This window comes from Gopherus evgoodei, chromosome 16 (genome assembly GCF_007399415.2).
Source record: "Gopherus evgoodei ecotype Sinaloan lineage chromosome 16, rGopEvg1_v1.p, whole genome shotgun sequence".
NCBI lineage: Eukaryota > Metazoa > Chordata > Testudines > Testudinidae > Gopherus > Gopherus evgoodei.
In genome coordinates this window covers 26,173,230-26,188,703 of record NC_044337.1, presented here as the reverse complement: position 1 = coordinate 26,188,703, position 15,474 = coordinate 26,173,230, and the positions used below count along the sequence as shown (strand labels likewise).

At 40.7% G+C, this 15,474-nt stretch overlaps 1 protein-coding gene across 3 annotated transcripts in view; it reads right to left on the bottom strand.

Annotated features, from left to right (window-relative positions):
- The window catches only part of RALGPS1 (Ral GEF with PH domain and SH3 binding motif 1), a 355,807-nt gene that overhangs the window by 253,141 nt on the left and 87,192 nt on the right, over positions 1-15,474 (bottom strand). For 2 of the 3 annotated variants that reach the window (XM_030535186.1, XM_030535187.1), the window contains 3 exons: positions 15,153-15,236; positions 11,976-12,065; positions 7,655-7,747 (listed from right to left, as the gene is read on the bottom strand). In XM_030535186.1, the coding sequence (XP_030391046.1) occupies positions 7,655-7,747; positions 11,976-12,065; positions 15,153-15,236 (267 nt within the window). The remainder of the gene's footprint in view (positions 1-7,654; positions 7,748-11,975; positions 12,066-15,152; positions 15,237-15,474) is intronic. The other variant, XM_030535188.1, reaches the window with a different exon arrangement.

Below are 15,474 nucleotides of genomic sequence, written 5' to 3'. Positions count from 1 at the left end.
AAAACCCAACACTGACATTTTAATTCCTATGGCAAGGTGTGGATGGAGTTTTCAATATTTTTTCCGGCACTGAAAAACACTTAGTGACTCATGAAATGGATATAAAGGATTAATGAAGCCAAGGCAGCTCCCAATTCTCTCACACGCCCACCTTGTTTTTGGTATAAACAGGGCTAGCAAACAGCCACAGGAAAATGCATGTGTTTAGATGTCCAGACAATTTAATCCTCAATTTGACAGTTGAATAAAATTAAAATTAAGTTAAACTTTAAAGAAAAATTAATGGAAGTATTCTTTGTTTTTCACTCCTTTTTACACTGTCTTATTTTATTCATATTTTCTGCACAAGTTTCTATTTCTTAAACATGAGAGGCTAATAGTATTGGCTTCTGGTAGGCTTAGATGGGCAGGAACTTTGCAATTGGCTCATGCCCATCTCTGCCAGCACATCTCAGATACAAATGGTCTTGATTTTCTCTTTCATCAGAAACTGTCAGTGATGCTGATTTGTGCCAATTTGTGTAGGGGTTTTGTAACATGCACTTGAGACCAAATATTTGCTGATGACTGAAAGCAGAATTTGAACCCAAGTGTCCAGTGATGAATGGTTAACATGCTAAGGGTCAGTCTTGTACCTCTGATGTTAATAGGAATTCTGCCATTGACTTCAATGAAATCAACATAGGATCTATCACTCTGAGCCCAACCCAATGCCCATTAAAGTAAAAAGGAGGATTTTATTAATTTCAAAATGAGAACTACATGAAGTTCACAGTTCCAATTTAACTATACATACAGTATTTCATCTTGGTCCCTACTGAGGTCTAGTTTGTACTCCATTACACAAATAAAATAATTTGAGATCTGATAGAATACTCTGGACAATACATAAAGATTTCTGGGCACGGTGTTATTTCCATACATACTGTGTACAATACACAGCCAGCTCTTCCCATTCTGTTTTCTAGATTAACTCTTGTATAAACAATATAATTAGGAGAAGTCAGAGTGATTTTCACTGATGGTGTTGTGTTTTGAACATTTCCAAACTTTTGCATATGGGAAGGAACAATTCACTAACTACTAATCTAACACAAAATAATTACATACAAAGCAGCAAAACGTAACCATATCTTTTATTCCACAGGAACAGTGTCCTTTGGGTAAGTAATCTGTTTTTTTTTGTTTTTAAGCATAGTTTCATACGACATGTTTTAAACTACTAATTCAAATTGGTCCTATTTTCACTTGGCTCCCTAATTCTGTACTGGAACTCAAAACCAACAATGTTTTACCCTGAGCAGCTTTGTGTGTTTCTTCACTTGAATGTTCTGCTGGAGTTCACTAATGTCCTGACCTCTGATTGTAAATTAAAGGAAAAAGGAAAAAACACAATCTGTAACTATATTTAACAGAGTCACAGCTTCTATCAGGAGTAGTAAAAAAATAAATAAAAAAAATCTAAGGTGAATCGTAGAAAACCCAAGAAGAAACAATATTTTTAATACAGCAACTGTCTCCTGCCCTCCTTGCTTGGCAGCTGTACAATAATACAACAAAAACATAAACAACATAAGAATGGCCATACTGTGTGAGACCAATGATCCATTTATCCCAGTATCCTGTCTTCTGAAAGTGGCCAGTACTAGATGCTTCAGAGGGAATAAATCGAACAGCACAATTATCAAGTGATCCATCCAAAACCATCCAGTCCCAGCTTCTGGCAGTCAGTCAGAGGTTTAGGAACATCCAAAGCTTGGGGTTGTGTCCCCGACCATCTTGGCTAACAGCCATTGATGGAACTAACTTACAGTAGAACCTCAGAGTTATGGACATCTCTGGAACAGATGTTGTCCGTAACTTTGAAATGTCCCATACGCTGGACAAGAGGTTACAGACTTCAGCCATGGGGTGGAGGAGTTGGGGCTGCAGGGATTCAGATATGGGGCTCAGGGCTTCTGTCCCTAGGGAACACTGGGGCTCATAGCTTCAGCCCTGCAACTCCATTCAAGGCTTCAGCACTGTGGTGGGTGCTGGAGCTCAGGGTTTCCCATGGTTCCGCTCCCAGTTTCAGCTGGGGGCGGGGTGGGGGGTGGCACATGCTGGGCCTTGGGGCTTTAGCTTCAGGGGAAGCACCAGGGCTGAAACTGGCACTTCCCTTTTAGCTAAAGCCCCGAGTCTCCCCTGCCTGCCTGGAGCCTTGAACCCCCTCCCACCCTGCGGCTGTAGCCCCAATCTTCCTCCCCGCCCCCGCACTCCAGTGGTTGAAGCCCTGCTAGACTACATCAGCAATTAATACTTATAAAACCATGGGCCTTCCATTAGGTGCAACTGTGAAACTTAACTGCCCCTTCCTGAGCCCCCTTATGCCTTCAGGGTTGTTGTGGGGTAAATATCTCATCACATCAGTGGTTCCCAAACTTTAACAACCTGTGAACCCCTTTCAATAAAATGTAAAGTCTTGTGAACCCCCTCCTAAAAATGAATATTTCTAGGTATTTTCTCCTTTACTTGAGTATAAATTATAAAAGCAGCGATCTCGGAAATATAAAATTTGTTTTTATGACATGCTTATTACACACTATTATTATTTATCATTACAGTATTTTTATTACATTATGAAAATGGCAACATTCTTCTCACTTTCATAGCTTGTATCACTTTGAATAAGCCTCTTATAAGACATGGCTCCTATGTTTCATCAAGGAGTATCAGATGTGAAACAGCATGAAGATATTTAAGAAGCCTACTCAAAGAGTTCCTCCTATACAAGCATTCAGGGCTTGAGCAGTCCAGGCAAACAACGCACATTACAACAAAGCTTAAACTTGTTCTTCATAATAATTTTAAAAATAGCAAAAAATATCCACCTCCCTTTCCATTTCTTATAAGGAATCCTGAAGTTTAAATCTCCTCAGTGTGATAGATATGCTTGCTTTGATCTGCTTCGCTGCTGGTCCCTTGCTGCCCGGGGTCCCTAGGGAAGCTCTGTCCGCCATCAGGGAATTTTTCCCTGAGAACTCCCTGTAACATTTCGTGAACTCCCTTTTGGGAACCACTGCATCACATACATCTTTTTTGAGATGGGGTGACCAGAACACCATACAGTATTCAAGGTGTGGGAGTACCAGGGATCTATATACTGATATACACCTCTACCCTGATATAACGCGACTCTATATAACATGAATTCAGATATAACATGGTAAAGCAGTGCTCCGGGGGTGCGAGGCTGCACATTCCGGCGGATCAAAGCAAGTTTGATATAACTCAGTTTCACCTATAATGCAGTAAGATTTTTTGGCTCCCGAGCACAGCGTTATATCAGGGTCAAAGAGTATATATAAAACTTTGGGCACCGTATTTCACGAAAAATGTGGACAAAGTCCACAGGAGAGCAACAAAAGTGATTGAAGGTCTAGAAAACATGACCTGTGAGGAAAAATTGAAAAAACTGTGTTTGTCTGTAGAAGAGAAAACTGAGGGGAACATAGCAGTTTTCAAATACATAAAAGATTGTTACTAAAAGGAGGGCAAAAAATTGTTCTTGTTAACCTCTGAGGAGAGGACAAGAAACAATGGGCTTAAATTGCAGCAAGGAAGATTTAGGGTGGACATTATGAGAAGCTTCCTGTCAGGGTAGTTAAGCACTGGAATAAATTGCCTGGGGATGTTGCGGAATCTCCATCATTTGAGGTTTTTGACTGCTGCTACACACCAACAAGATGTTTTCAGTGAATTATCCAGGATGACTACAAGGTCTCTTCCTTGAGTGTTACCAGCTAATTTAGACCCCATTTCGTTGTGTGGGTAGTTGGGATTATGTTTTCCAATGTGCATTTTACACTTAACATTGAATTTCATCTGCCATTTCGTTGGCCAATCACTCAGTTTTATGAGATTCTTTTGTAACTCTTCACAGTCATCTTTGGATTTAACTATCTTGAATAATTTTGTATCACCTTCAAATCTGTGGTGTGTTTGTGAAGTAGGAAGACCGACATAGATTCTCCATTGAAACTCAACTCCATCCAATAAAAGCGGAATAAGACACCCTGCTGAAAGCCTTAAAATGTGGGTAGTGTGACATTCTGATTTTTTTTTTTAAATAACCAGTGGTATAGGTTAGCATTTCTAGGATACAAAGGAACCAGGATAAATATTTGAAGTTGGAGCAGACCAAAAATCTCCTAAAGAAACAGAGCTATATAGAAACAAGAAGAGTTACAATCAGGAGCACCAAGTTCTGAAAGTCAAAACAGAGCAGACCCTTGAGCTACAAACCATAACTCAGGAAAGGATATATACCTTGATGATGACCCCATTCTTCCTCCTCCCAATATTTTGCACTCTAATTAAAATGTTTATTTCCAAATAATATGATGCAAAATAAATAAATAAATCACAATCGCAAGAAGATACAGTTTTAAAACCTCTACAGTCTCATCAGAACACAGAAAAAATCTGAAAATAAAACTTTTCATTAGGGAACAAAGTGAGAAAGTAATGTACCTCTTTAAACATATACTGGGATAAAATGTTAAAAGGATATTGAATATGAAACATTCTACCATACAGTTTTGTAGTCAAGTGAGCACTTCAGCTGAGAGATGACTTAGTTGTTGTGTATAAACTAGCAGCAAATTAAGAGGACTGAAGGGATTGAATAGTAAAGAGCCAACAAAAGTTATTACGTACATTCTATAATGAATTCATTCCCTAATGGGAAGCCACTATAATTTAAAAGAAAACTGGAGTATTGTACTAATCTTCCTTAGTATAAACAACAAGTCTGCCCACAGAATTTTGCATTGTCTGGGAGTCCAGCCAAAGGCATCTATTAGAAATTTGTATAGACCTTTTGTTTCATTGTATTGTAGCATTTAGATAGAATGCAAAAATATCATGAACCAAAAGCATCTACTGAGTGGTGGTCAGAGCAGAACTTCTATGCTGAAATAGAAACATTTTATAAGACAATGCAGAATTAATGCATTTAGATTTGTGTTTCTCATCATAAATGAAATATCACATGATGGAGATGTGATGTGGATAATGAGATACAAAGACAGCCTTCTTTCATATTAGGATCAACTAAGGTGATTTATAAATCAAGATTCCTTCAGTATGCTGTGTAAAATGAGGATTTCATCACAGTCCAATTCCTAGTAGGCAGTTATCCACAACACACACTCTGTAACACTTGGGATTCTTATTCACAGTCTCAGAAGAAGGGTGAGTTCCATAAGTATGGAAACGGCACTCCCCTTATGAGTCCTAGTGGTGGTCCTTCAAGAGCTGTGGTGGCATATTGTTTGGGGGCATGAAAAAGAAGCTAGGATTGCCCTTACTAGTGCTGTAAGTCTTCCAAAGATAATTACAAGACTTTAGCAATCAAGCATTTTTCCAAAATTTGCAATGGTTTCATTTATTTCTTCAGCTTCCACTATCTTTATTTCCGCAGTAACAAGGAAGATTTTCAATCCAAGGGGAAAGATGTGAATTTTCTTTACAAATCAATTTTATTTGAAAATCTGGCAAAGTAAATTGAAATGTCTACAGTAACTAAAATATATGATATGATATTATATGATTTCATGTGATATGATAATAGGATACCAGATATGAAGAGCAAAGGAGGAAACTGTGGCCAGCAGACTTAACAATAATAGCAAGTTCTAAAAACATATTGGGAACAAAAAAAAATCTTGACAATGGAGACCTGAGAGAAGGTTTGGAATTTGGGGGGGGTGGGGAGCATGGGCTGTTATAGCAAGGATAAAGGAGAGACAAGACAGAACTGGCCTTATATATTAAAAATGTATATTCTTGGACTAGGTTGAGATGGGAATAGCAGACAGACTAGCTGAAAGACTCTGGGTAAAGATAAAAGGGGTGAAAAACAAGGGTGATGTCATGGTAGGGTAACAGACGTTTTGGAGCATGAGCTTTCGTGGGTGAATACCCACTTCCTCAGATGCTATGCCATTATCTAAATCGTTGATGAAGATATTGAAGAGAACCAGACCCAAAACTGAGCCCTGTGGGACCCCACTCATTTTGCCTTTCCAGCATGACTGTGAGTCACTGTTAACTACTCTCTGGGAATGATTTTTCAACCAGTTATGCACCCACCTTATAGTAGCTCCAACTAGGTTGCATTTCCCTAGTTTGTTTATGAGAAGGTCATGTGAGACAGTATCTAAAGCTTTACTAAAGTCAAGATATATGATGTCTACTGCTTCCCCTCATCCACAAGGCTTGTTACCCTGTCAAAGAAAGCTATCAGGTTGGTTTGACACGATTTGTTCTTGACAGATCCATGCTGACTGTTACTTATCACCTTATTATCATCTAAATGCTTGCAAATTGGTTGCTTTCTTATTTGTTCCATTATCTTTCTGATATCAGAGGGGTAGCCGTGTTAGTCTGGATCTCTAAAAACAGCAGAGTCCTGTGGCACCTTATAGACTAACAGACGTCTAGTCTAGACGCGATATATTGATCCCCGAGCGCGCTTACATCGATTCCGGAACTCCATCAACCCGAACGGAGTTCCGGAATCGACACAGAGAGCCGCGGACATCGATCCCGCGCCGTCTGGACGGGTGAGTAATTCGATCTTAGATATTCGACTTCAGCTACGTTATTCACGTAGCTGAAGTTGCGTATCTAAGATCGATTTTCCTCCCCTAGTCTGGACGAGGCCTGAGTGTCTGATAGTTGAGAACTTGGTTTAGACAGATTTGGGAAGACTCAAGATTGGAAGGGCTCTGGGGTCAACCCTGCAAGGAGTAAGTAGGCTGATGGAAGCCAGGGTCAGACATTTATGCTTGTGGGCTGGCTACCATTGACAGAGCTCTGAGCCATAGCTGCATACCATGAAGGCACCAAAAGTTATAGGGTAGGCAGTGAGAGAAGCCCTTACTGGCCTGGGTGATCCCCAAAACATCACAGTAAGTCATGTGTGTATAAGATGGAACTAGAGGGGAGGTATCTTTTCATAAAGATTTTCAGCACCAGAAACAGTTTGGATTATAGCATATGTTGTGTGTACACACACACACACACACACACACACACACACACCCCTCTCTGAAGGGAAAGCCTGACTTCCCGGAAAGAACGAAGTCCTGCTTGATAGCTTGACAGAACTGCTTGCCCAAGAAAGCTTTTTATTATTAAATTATTATTTGTACTGCAATAATATGTAGAGGCCCCAACCAGGAATAAAGGACTCTATCATGCTGGATGCTGTACAGGCACATAGTAAAAAACCAAGTCATTGCCTCAAAGAGTTCACAGTCTAGCTTATTACAAGGCACAACAGATGAATGCGACAAAAAAATCAGGGAAAGGAAATAACAGTAAAGCAAACAAGTTAAGTTTATGCTTTAAATGTGTAACTCAATGGTTTGTACTAAATGCCATTAAACAATATAGATTTCTTGTTCATAAACAGATGGTTTCAAGTTGATGCCAAATTAGACTAATTTGGTAACACACACACAAAATCATTTCTAAAAGTAAATTACCTTCCTTCCTTCAGCCAGCTCTCACTCAGAAATCCAGTAACGTTTAGACAACAAAACACAGGATTATTATACACCATAACAGAAGGGAAAAGATTTGAAATAAAGAGAAGTTAACTTACAGCCCACGTTTTCGTCAGCCTGAAAATAGGTGCACTTTGCAATGCTGATACCACAGCCATGAGGGAATGTAGATTGTTCAGTTCTAGAAGTTTCTGAAAACACCAAATTAATTAATCTTTTCTCATAGCTGTTTAGAGCCATCACACCGAATACAACCAAACTAGAGGTGCAATTCTTCAAAACAAAAGCAAGGGGTACTAAATGGAGTCTAATTTGGGAAATTCTATTAATCTGGGTGACATTTTACACTTTTAAAATGTTGCATATATTCCAAGCTTGCCTTGAACTCATTGCAAAGTGAAAGCTCACTTAGATGTACCTCCTATGTTCATGAAACTAATTTGGGTTTTGCAAGGTTCTCTCTTTGGGAGTGGAAAAGATTAAATAATTTTTAAGTGTAACTCTGGTATTATTGTTGAAAACAAGTTCTAACAATAGGATACTATGGTTCTGGAAACATATATGTTTAATTGGGCCAAAAGATTCAACTTTGGCCTCCAATGGTTACCGAAGATGTAGAATGAAGATGTCAAGAATTAATAAAGTGACTTTTTGTTAAAATGATGTTGTAATCTCTTTTTAGAAGACAATACTTCCCCGGTTTCCCAACATGTTTAAAAATCCAGTCTGTGGTCACAATCATTCCCAACAGATTCCTTGCTATAAAAATCACCAAAACAACTGAGAACATCTGACCATAAGACTGGCCATACTAGGTCAGACCAATGGTCCATCTAGCCTAGTATCCTGTCTTCTGAGAGTGGCCAGTGCCGGAAACTTCAGAGGGTATGAACAGAACAGGGCAATTATCAAGTGATCCATTCCCTATCATCCAGTCCCAGCTTCTGGCAGTCAGAGGTTTAGGAACATCCAGAGCATGGGGTTGCATCCTTGACCATCTTGTCTAATAGCCACTTATCGATCTATCCTACATGAACTTGTTTAATTCTACTTGAATTCAGTTATAATTTTGGCCTTCACAACATTTTGGCAACAAGTTCCACAGTTTGACTGTGTTGCGTGAAGGAGCAGAAGCAACACTGTGTTATATAAAAAAAGGTTTCCTACAAAACAGTGCCTGCAGCAAAGAAAAATGGGAAATACTTTCACATAACTCATTTGTAAAAAGATTTTAAGAGGCTGTACATTCATTCTTACTTCCAGTATTAGCTGTGGATAACAGTACTTAAGGTGTTAAAAAACTAAGTAATATCCATTTATTTCACAGGTTAGGTATGAGAAAGAGTTATTTTATATACAACTCCTAATATATATGGGTAGTGCACTAAAATAATATTACAGCAGCCAGGCCATCATCACATAATTACAAAAATGCAGGGAGGGAAACAGAAGGGGAGGGGGGATGGGAAAGGAGACTGCCGCTCCTCCCCGCTAGACTGGAAGCTGAGGTGCAGTGGCGGGGGGAGGGGGGGCGCCAACAAAGGAGAACATAGAAAACCAAGGGACACAAACTCCAGCACAAGATAGAAGAACTGACTCCTCCAGCTGCACTGGGGAGGAAAGAAACTAAACTAACATGAGGGGGTGCAAAGCAGTGAGGGAGACAAATAAAAAGGGGGAGGAAATCACAAGCACTAGAGAAAAGGGCGCAGGCAAACAGGGCCAAATGGAAGGGGTGAACAGCAGGGGACAGGAAAAAGGGGAGGGGTGGGGTACACAATAGGAGTTGTGGGAGGAAAGTGCACTACTGGAGAGTTGCACAGTACAGATGCTGTCAAGCACCAGGAAGGAAAATTCTACAGGTACAGAGGTGAAGGGCAGGGGAAACCCTACCCAACAGGGTGAACAGCCCTTCCGGGCCCTGGAGATCTGAGGGAAGAGACCTTGCCAGAGGGGAAAGACTGAACTGGGTGCCAGGTTTGTGGCCACGACGCCTGGAGAGGCTACCAGAGACTACGAGGCTTCCCTCCCCCTCCTCTTCCCCCTCCCCCATCAGGGAAGCTGGGAGGAACCCTGCTCAGGCAAGGTATGGACAGCAAGCCCAGGGATGTGGGGAAATTCTGAGGTAGAGGGGAATACCCTGGCCCACCGCTACATGGAAGCGTGGAACCCACCGAGGTGGAGAAGGAGCTCTGTCACACAGACAAAAACCATCATGCTTCTGTCTGAAAACCAAAATGCTTCATTCCTGAAATGCTACCAGTGTGCCTCAGGGAAGCTGTAACACATATGCCTAGTCATTAGGTACTCGACTCACTGCTGTGCTGGTGCCTCCTCCTGCTCACTCTGGGGATTAGTTCTCAAGGCCGACACCCCTATCCGCAGCTTGCATGCTGTCATTCTGACTCTAGTCTGCAGCTCCACTTGCTCCAGTGCTTGCAGCATCCTTTTCTTGACTTAGCCCTCCAGCTAGGTCACTCAATGTTCCCTCTTCAGAAGTTCAGTCCTAGGCAGTCTCGGGGCGGCTCTAGACATTTTGCCTCCCCAAGCACTGCAGGCAGGCTGCCTTTGGCGGCTTGCCTGCAGGAGTCCCGAGTCCCGCAAATTCGGTGGCAGCCTGCGGGAGGTCCACCAAAGCCGTGGGAACAGCGGACCCTCCACAGGCATGCCACGGAAGGCAACCTGCCTGCTTGCCCTTGTGCTGACCAGCAGAGCGCCCCCCGCGGCTTGCTGCCCCAAGCACGCGCTTGGCATGCTGGTGCCCGGAGCCGCCCCTGGGCAGTCTGCACCAGTACTACTCCCTCACTGGCTGGTAGGGGAACACACGCCCGCCCTCTTGTCCAGGTTCCAGTCCAGAGACCCTCATCTGAGCAATTCTGAGTTTCCTCTTTCTGTCCTCACTGCTCCTCCCCTGGACTGATTTCTGTGACACCTGGTTCCACTTCTCTCTTTTGGTGTACCAACTTCACGAACCCTCCTCCTTCTTCCCAGGGAGTGACAGCTGCCTGCCTTTCTGCAGCCTTTCCCAGCTGCCTCCAAGCACTCCTCCCTTTTCCCATGGAGAGACTGGCCTTTCTCAGCAGCCCAGTCTCTAGCCTGCTACCTAGTTTTATAGGCCCTGCATGTTCCTGCACAAGTGAGCCCCTTTCCAACTAGCTGCCTCCAGCCTAAAGCAGCCTAATTAGCTGACTGAATTCACCTGGCCCAGCCCAGCTCTTGCAGGCCTACTGTGGGGAACTCACCCCACCACATGCCTAATGCTCTATTGTCCTCTGTGACCTGAATCCCTAGTAGGACTACATCTTCCCATGATGCACAGTTCCCCTCACCAAGGGCTTCGTCTACATGGGAAGTTATGGCACAGAAAGCCAGGATATGAATCTAGAGCACACCTGCTTGCCGCCCAATTGAGTCCATGTGGACATTGCTACAGTGCACTGCAGTGAAAGTCCTGGAACACGGCTTGGTTTACTACTACCTGAAAGTGTATTAAGTCAAACTGCACTCCAGAACTTTCAATGTGCAGTAACAGTATCCACACAGCCCATAACTGAGCAGCAAGCTGGTGCTTTGCAGATTCACATCTGGATTATTGGGCAGTAATCTGCACGTAGACAAGTCCCAAAAGGTGACATTGTGGTGCATCACAAAAACTGTAGTCTAACTGGTGAGCCCCACCTACAGCAGAGAATTGGAGGATCAGGCCTCGGAACTCCAGCTTCATTAGGCTCTATGACAGAGTGTCAAAACAGAAATAGCAAAGAATCCTGTGGCACCTTATAGACTAACAGACGTTTTGGAGCATGAGCTTTCGTGGGTGAATACCCATTTCCTCAGATGCATGTAATGGAAATATCCAGGGGCAGGTATATATATGTGTGCTAGCAAGCAAGCTAGAGATAACGAGATAGAGAAATATTCGGTTTTAAGCCAAAATATTTTGGCTTTCAATTTTTTGCCAATAATTCTAAATGTTCTGTGGAAAATGTTGATGAAAACAACTTTTTGGTGAAAATTTTCTGTGGGGAAATAATTTTTTTTCCAACCAGTTCTAGTGCTAGCAACAAAAATTTGTTTTGGTAATTATGTTGCCCATGGCTCCACTGCAGCTCAACAGCATAATAGCGGCAAGATGAATCACCTTTAAACTTGTAAAAAGATGAAACTAGAATATTTATACCAGAAGCCAGTTAAAAAGTTCACTGCCCATTGTACATAGCTATGTATGAGGAGATCAGCCTGTGGTGGTCACATTGTGTGTCACAATGACCAAGTACTTACTGGGATAGCAGGAGCTGTGCTATAAAGAATTTTATTCTTCAGCGGTTTAAAGAAACAGTTGATAAGAAGAGTGGATAAACAGACCAAAAAAAGAGATTATTTTGAAGACTAATAATAATAGTAAAAATGCACACTTACTTTAGCTATTTTCACAAAATGGCTCAATATTTCTGCCCTCATTTTTAAGGTCTGTGCTGTTAAAATTTCTTGTACAACCCAGAAACTGACCTATAAAGAAACATATACATCTGAATTACAATCTTTGTATCTCAAATGCATGTTATGATTCCTGGGTGACACCACTACAGGTAGATTTACATCAGGATTAGACAGTCATGTGTTGATGGCCCATTAAGGACACTCAGCTCTCACAATGGGCCACTGAAGAGACTAAACACACTCAATGCGCCACTGACTCATTGCGGCATGTAAGCACATGTGATGAGGACGTGACCTAAGATTCCATCTTTTGCCATAAATTTTCCATGCACTTGGCTGAACATATAAAAGGGAGACTGCTCTGTCATATCATTTTCTTTGTCTTCATTTCTGTTTCTCATCTCTGGATTGTAATTTTCTAAGGAAGCTTTGAAGAAGAATCTGAATGACCCCCAACCTGCTTGGGTAAAAACAAGCTACCAGATTTAACAATCACTGCTATGATCCTGACCTGAAAACTCTAAAAATCAATTATAATGTATACGATTCCTTAACTATTTAATAACTCTTCTTTTCTTTTTATATCATTAAACCTTTAGTTATTAGTTACTAAGGATTGGCTACAACTTTGACTTTTGGGTAAGATCTGAGTTATCCAATGACTTGGGGAAGTGGCTGATCCTTTGGGATTGGAATAACTTTACAAATGATTCATCTGGTCTTCAGTAACCTCTCATAATAAAGAGCAGGTGTCTGGGTGGCAAGAAGGGCTGGATTGCCTCAGGGAGACTGTGTTTAGCTTCTTGTTAACCAGTGTGGTAATACAGAAGCCTATTTTGTTACCAGTTTGGTGAATCTAAAGTTAGAATAATCACCAGTTGGGGTGTGCCTGCCCTATCTTTATCAGTCTGTCCCGAGTTTGGCATTCTTAGCCGTGTCCCATAATAGGCAATAGTCACACTATGCTCTTCTGAACATTTTATTTATTTTAACCTTTAGATGTTCACAGGACTTTTAGGCTGCCTAAGGTAGACTAGGGAAAGCAGATATCAACCAATCAGGAAGAGTTGGCCATTCTGTATCTGACTATGGAAAGGAAGCATGACTCATTGCTTTTGGAGTGGATGGATTTTTAGCTCCACATTCCTACTTTCACAAGGGATGGATTAGTAAAAGCACTGATTAACAGAGTTACTGTCTTTGGTACAGAATATAAAAGGTGGCTGTTTGCAAGTTCAGAAAAGGAACTGTGTTAAAAAAATGCACAGCTTATCTTGAAAACTTTTGCCTTCTGCTCTTTTTTTCAGAACAAAACTGGTGAGAAAACGTTAAATGCAAAAACTTATTAACCACTCTGTTTCACTGTTAATATTTTTTATGCCTTAAAGTAACTGCAATCTATTTACATCTAGGGTTTCTTATTTGAATATTACTGCTTGACAGTAAAGGCTTGTCTTCACGCAACAGTTAGCTGAAGTTAGTACACTTGAGCTGCTCCACTCAAGTTAGCCTAGCTCCAATGAGAGCAGGGTGAGAGCAACAAGATTAGGAAATAACCACCTACATAAAATGATTTGTTTAGTAGCATACACTGATTGGATATGCAGTCGATGAGTTGTAATTCCAGCTGCTGCATCCCTACAGCAACACTCCAACAATTAAATCACCACCCCCTCTGGCCTTACAGACTGAAAAACCAAGTGATCTAGCCACTAGGTTGCCCAGCCACATAAGACCCTATCACAGATTATAATCAAGTCATCCCTTAAACCTCTTTGTTAAATTAAACAGATTAAGCTTCTTGTGTTTATCACTATGTAGAGAGTGAACAATGCTCCCACTCCTACACGGTTTAGCTTACTGGTGCAGAACGGTGGGAATATGAGGAAACTGCTGCTGCCTGTGCTCACCTATTCTGGATAAACAGAGATAATCAACCTCTATGACTGTCAGCCTAGCAGCTTTCCACAAAAATTAAATTTCTTAAAATTTAGGGGAAAGATGAAAGATTACCCATGTAAATTTAAAAGCCATAGATACTTGTGAAGTGTAGCTATTAGAACGGTCTAGTGGGAGAATGTTTTCATTTGTGAAGAGCCCTTGCCTCACAGCTGAGAAGAGGCAGGAAGCAGACTCCTATACCCAAAATGGCAGCCAATTTTTGACTGAATCACAGAATTTAGCTAGCATCAAGACTTGCGTATTTTCTTTATGCACCCAAGGGATTTCCTCTGCGACATTTGAAACCTACACTAAAACATGTGGTTGACTATCCCCTCATCCAGATGCCTGTGCACAATGACAAACTGCACAACTGCTCCTGAGTGCCCTCTAAGCACAGTTTCGGGGTTATTGTTACTCGGAATGCCCCTAAAATTAGCATATACATGATTTGTTAGGTAGGATTTTTCCTTTTTAAATTACAAGAGTGTTATAAGGATAAGCTACGCTTTGTATTGCAACATGAGTGGAAAAAATTTTAACTCGTTTATTTTTTATTATTAGATACAAGGTGAATACATGTACTGTCTACATAACAGACTCAAACAAATCAGTGTTTGCAAACTGACTGTGTTTTTGTGTTTAGTGAGGGTTACATTAGAACCCCAGAAAATCTCAGGCTCTAGAAGAAACCTTGTTTGAGAGCAGGTTGTTGAACTGGATTATAATCAAATACTCTTTATCAGAAAGAAAAAAAATATTCCCTTGACATTTAGCAATTTGTTTTCACATCTATTATTAAATAAATAAAATCCCCCATCAGAAAAGAGCAAACAAAATAAACAAACAAGCCCAAATCCAACACCACCAATCCATTATTATTCTTCATGTCCATTGAGTATCATGTAATAATACTCATCTTAAAATGACCCTATTTTATATCCATTCTTTGCAGCATTTAAATGTAGCTCTAATCTGAAAAATTACAAATCAGTTAAAATCAACACATTTGCTACACCCATATTGATCTCCTTTTGAGGCAACAACTCTCAAGAAAAAAAAATCTAATTCTTTTATGATTACTAATCCATCAAAGCACTGTTTTAATAGGATTCAGATGTGGTACATCCATGTATATCAGTGAAGTAACAAATTCGATCCTGGTTAAATTCAGGTGGGCAGTGTTAATTCTGTAAATCTAATTAGATTATTTACCTGATTAAACCTCCTTGTAAAGGCAACAATATTAGCAGCAAGGATGTGTTTTTCTTTCTTATTCCATCCACAGCTGGCTAGTTCCTAGAAAATACACCAAAATACTGTTTCACTATTTACATCTTTTTAAAAGAGAGATAAACAGTCTTTGTTTTATTTTTAATGTTGAAATATTGTCTTTGAGTTCCAATGTAGGGAAACAAAACTTAACTGAAATACCATTAGAGGGAAGCATAGAAATGGACACATAAGAGTAATATCTACCGTAGGCATTTCTAAAACATCAATCACTGCAGTTATAAATCAAGTATCAGGAGGTAGC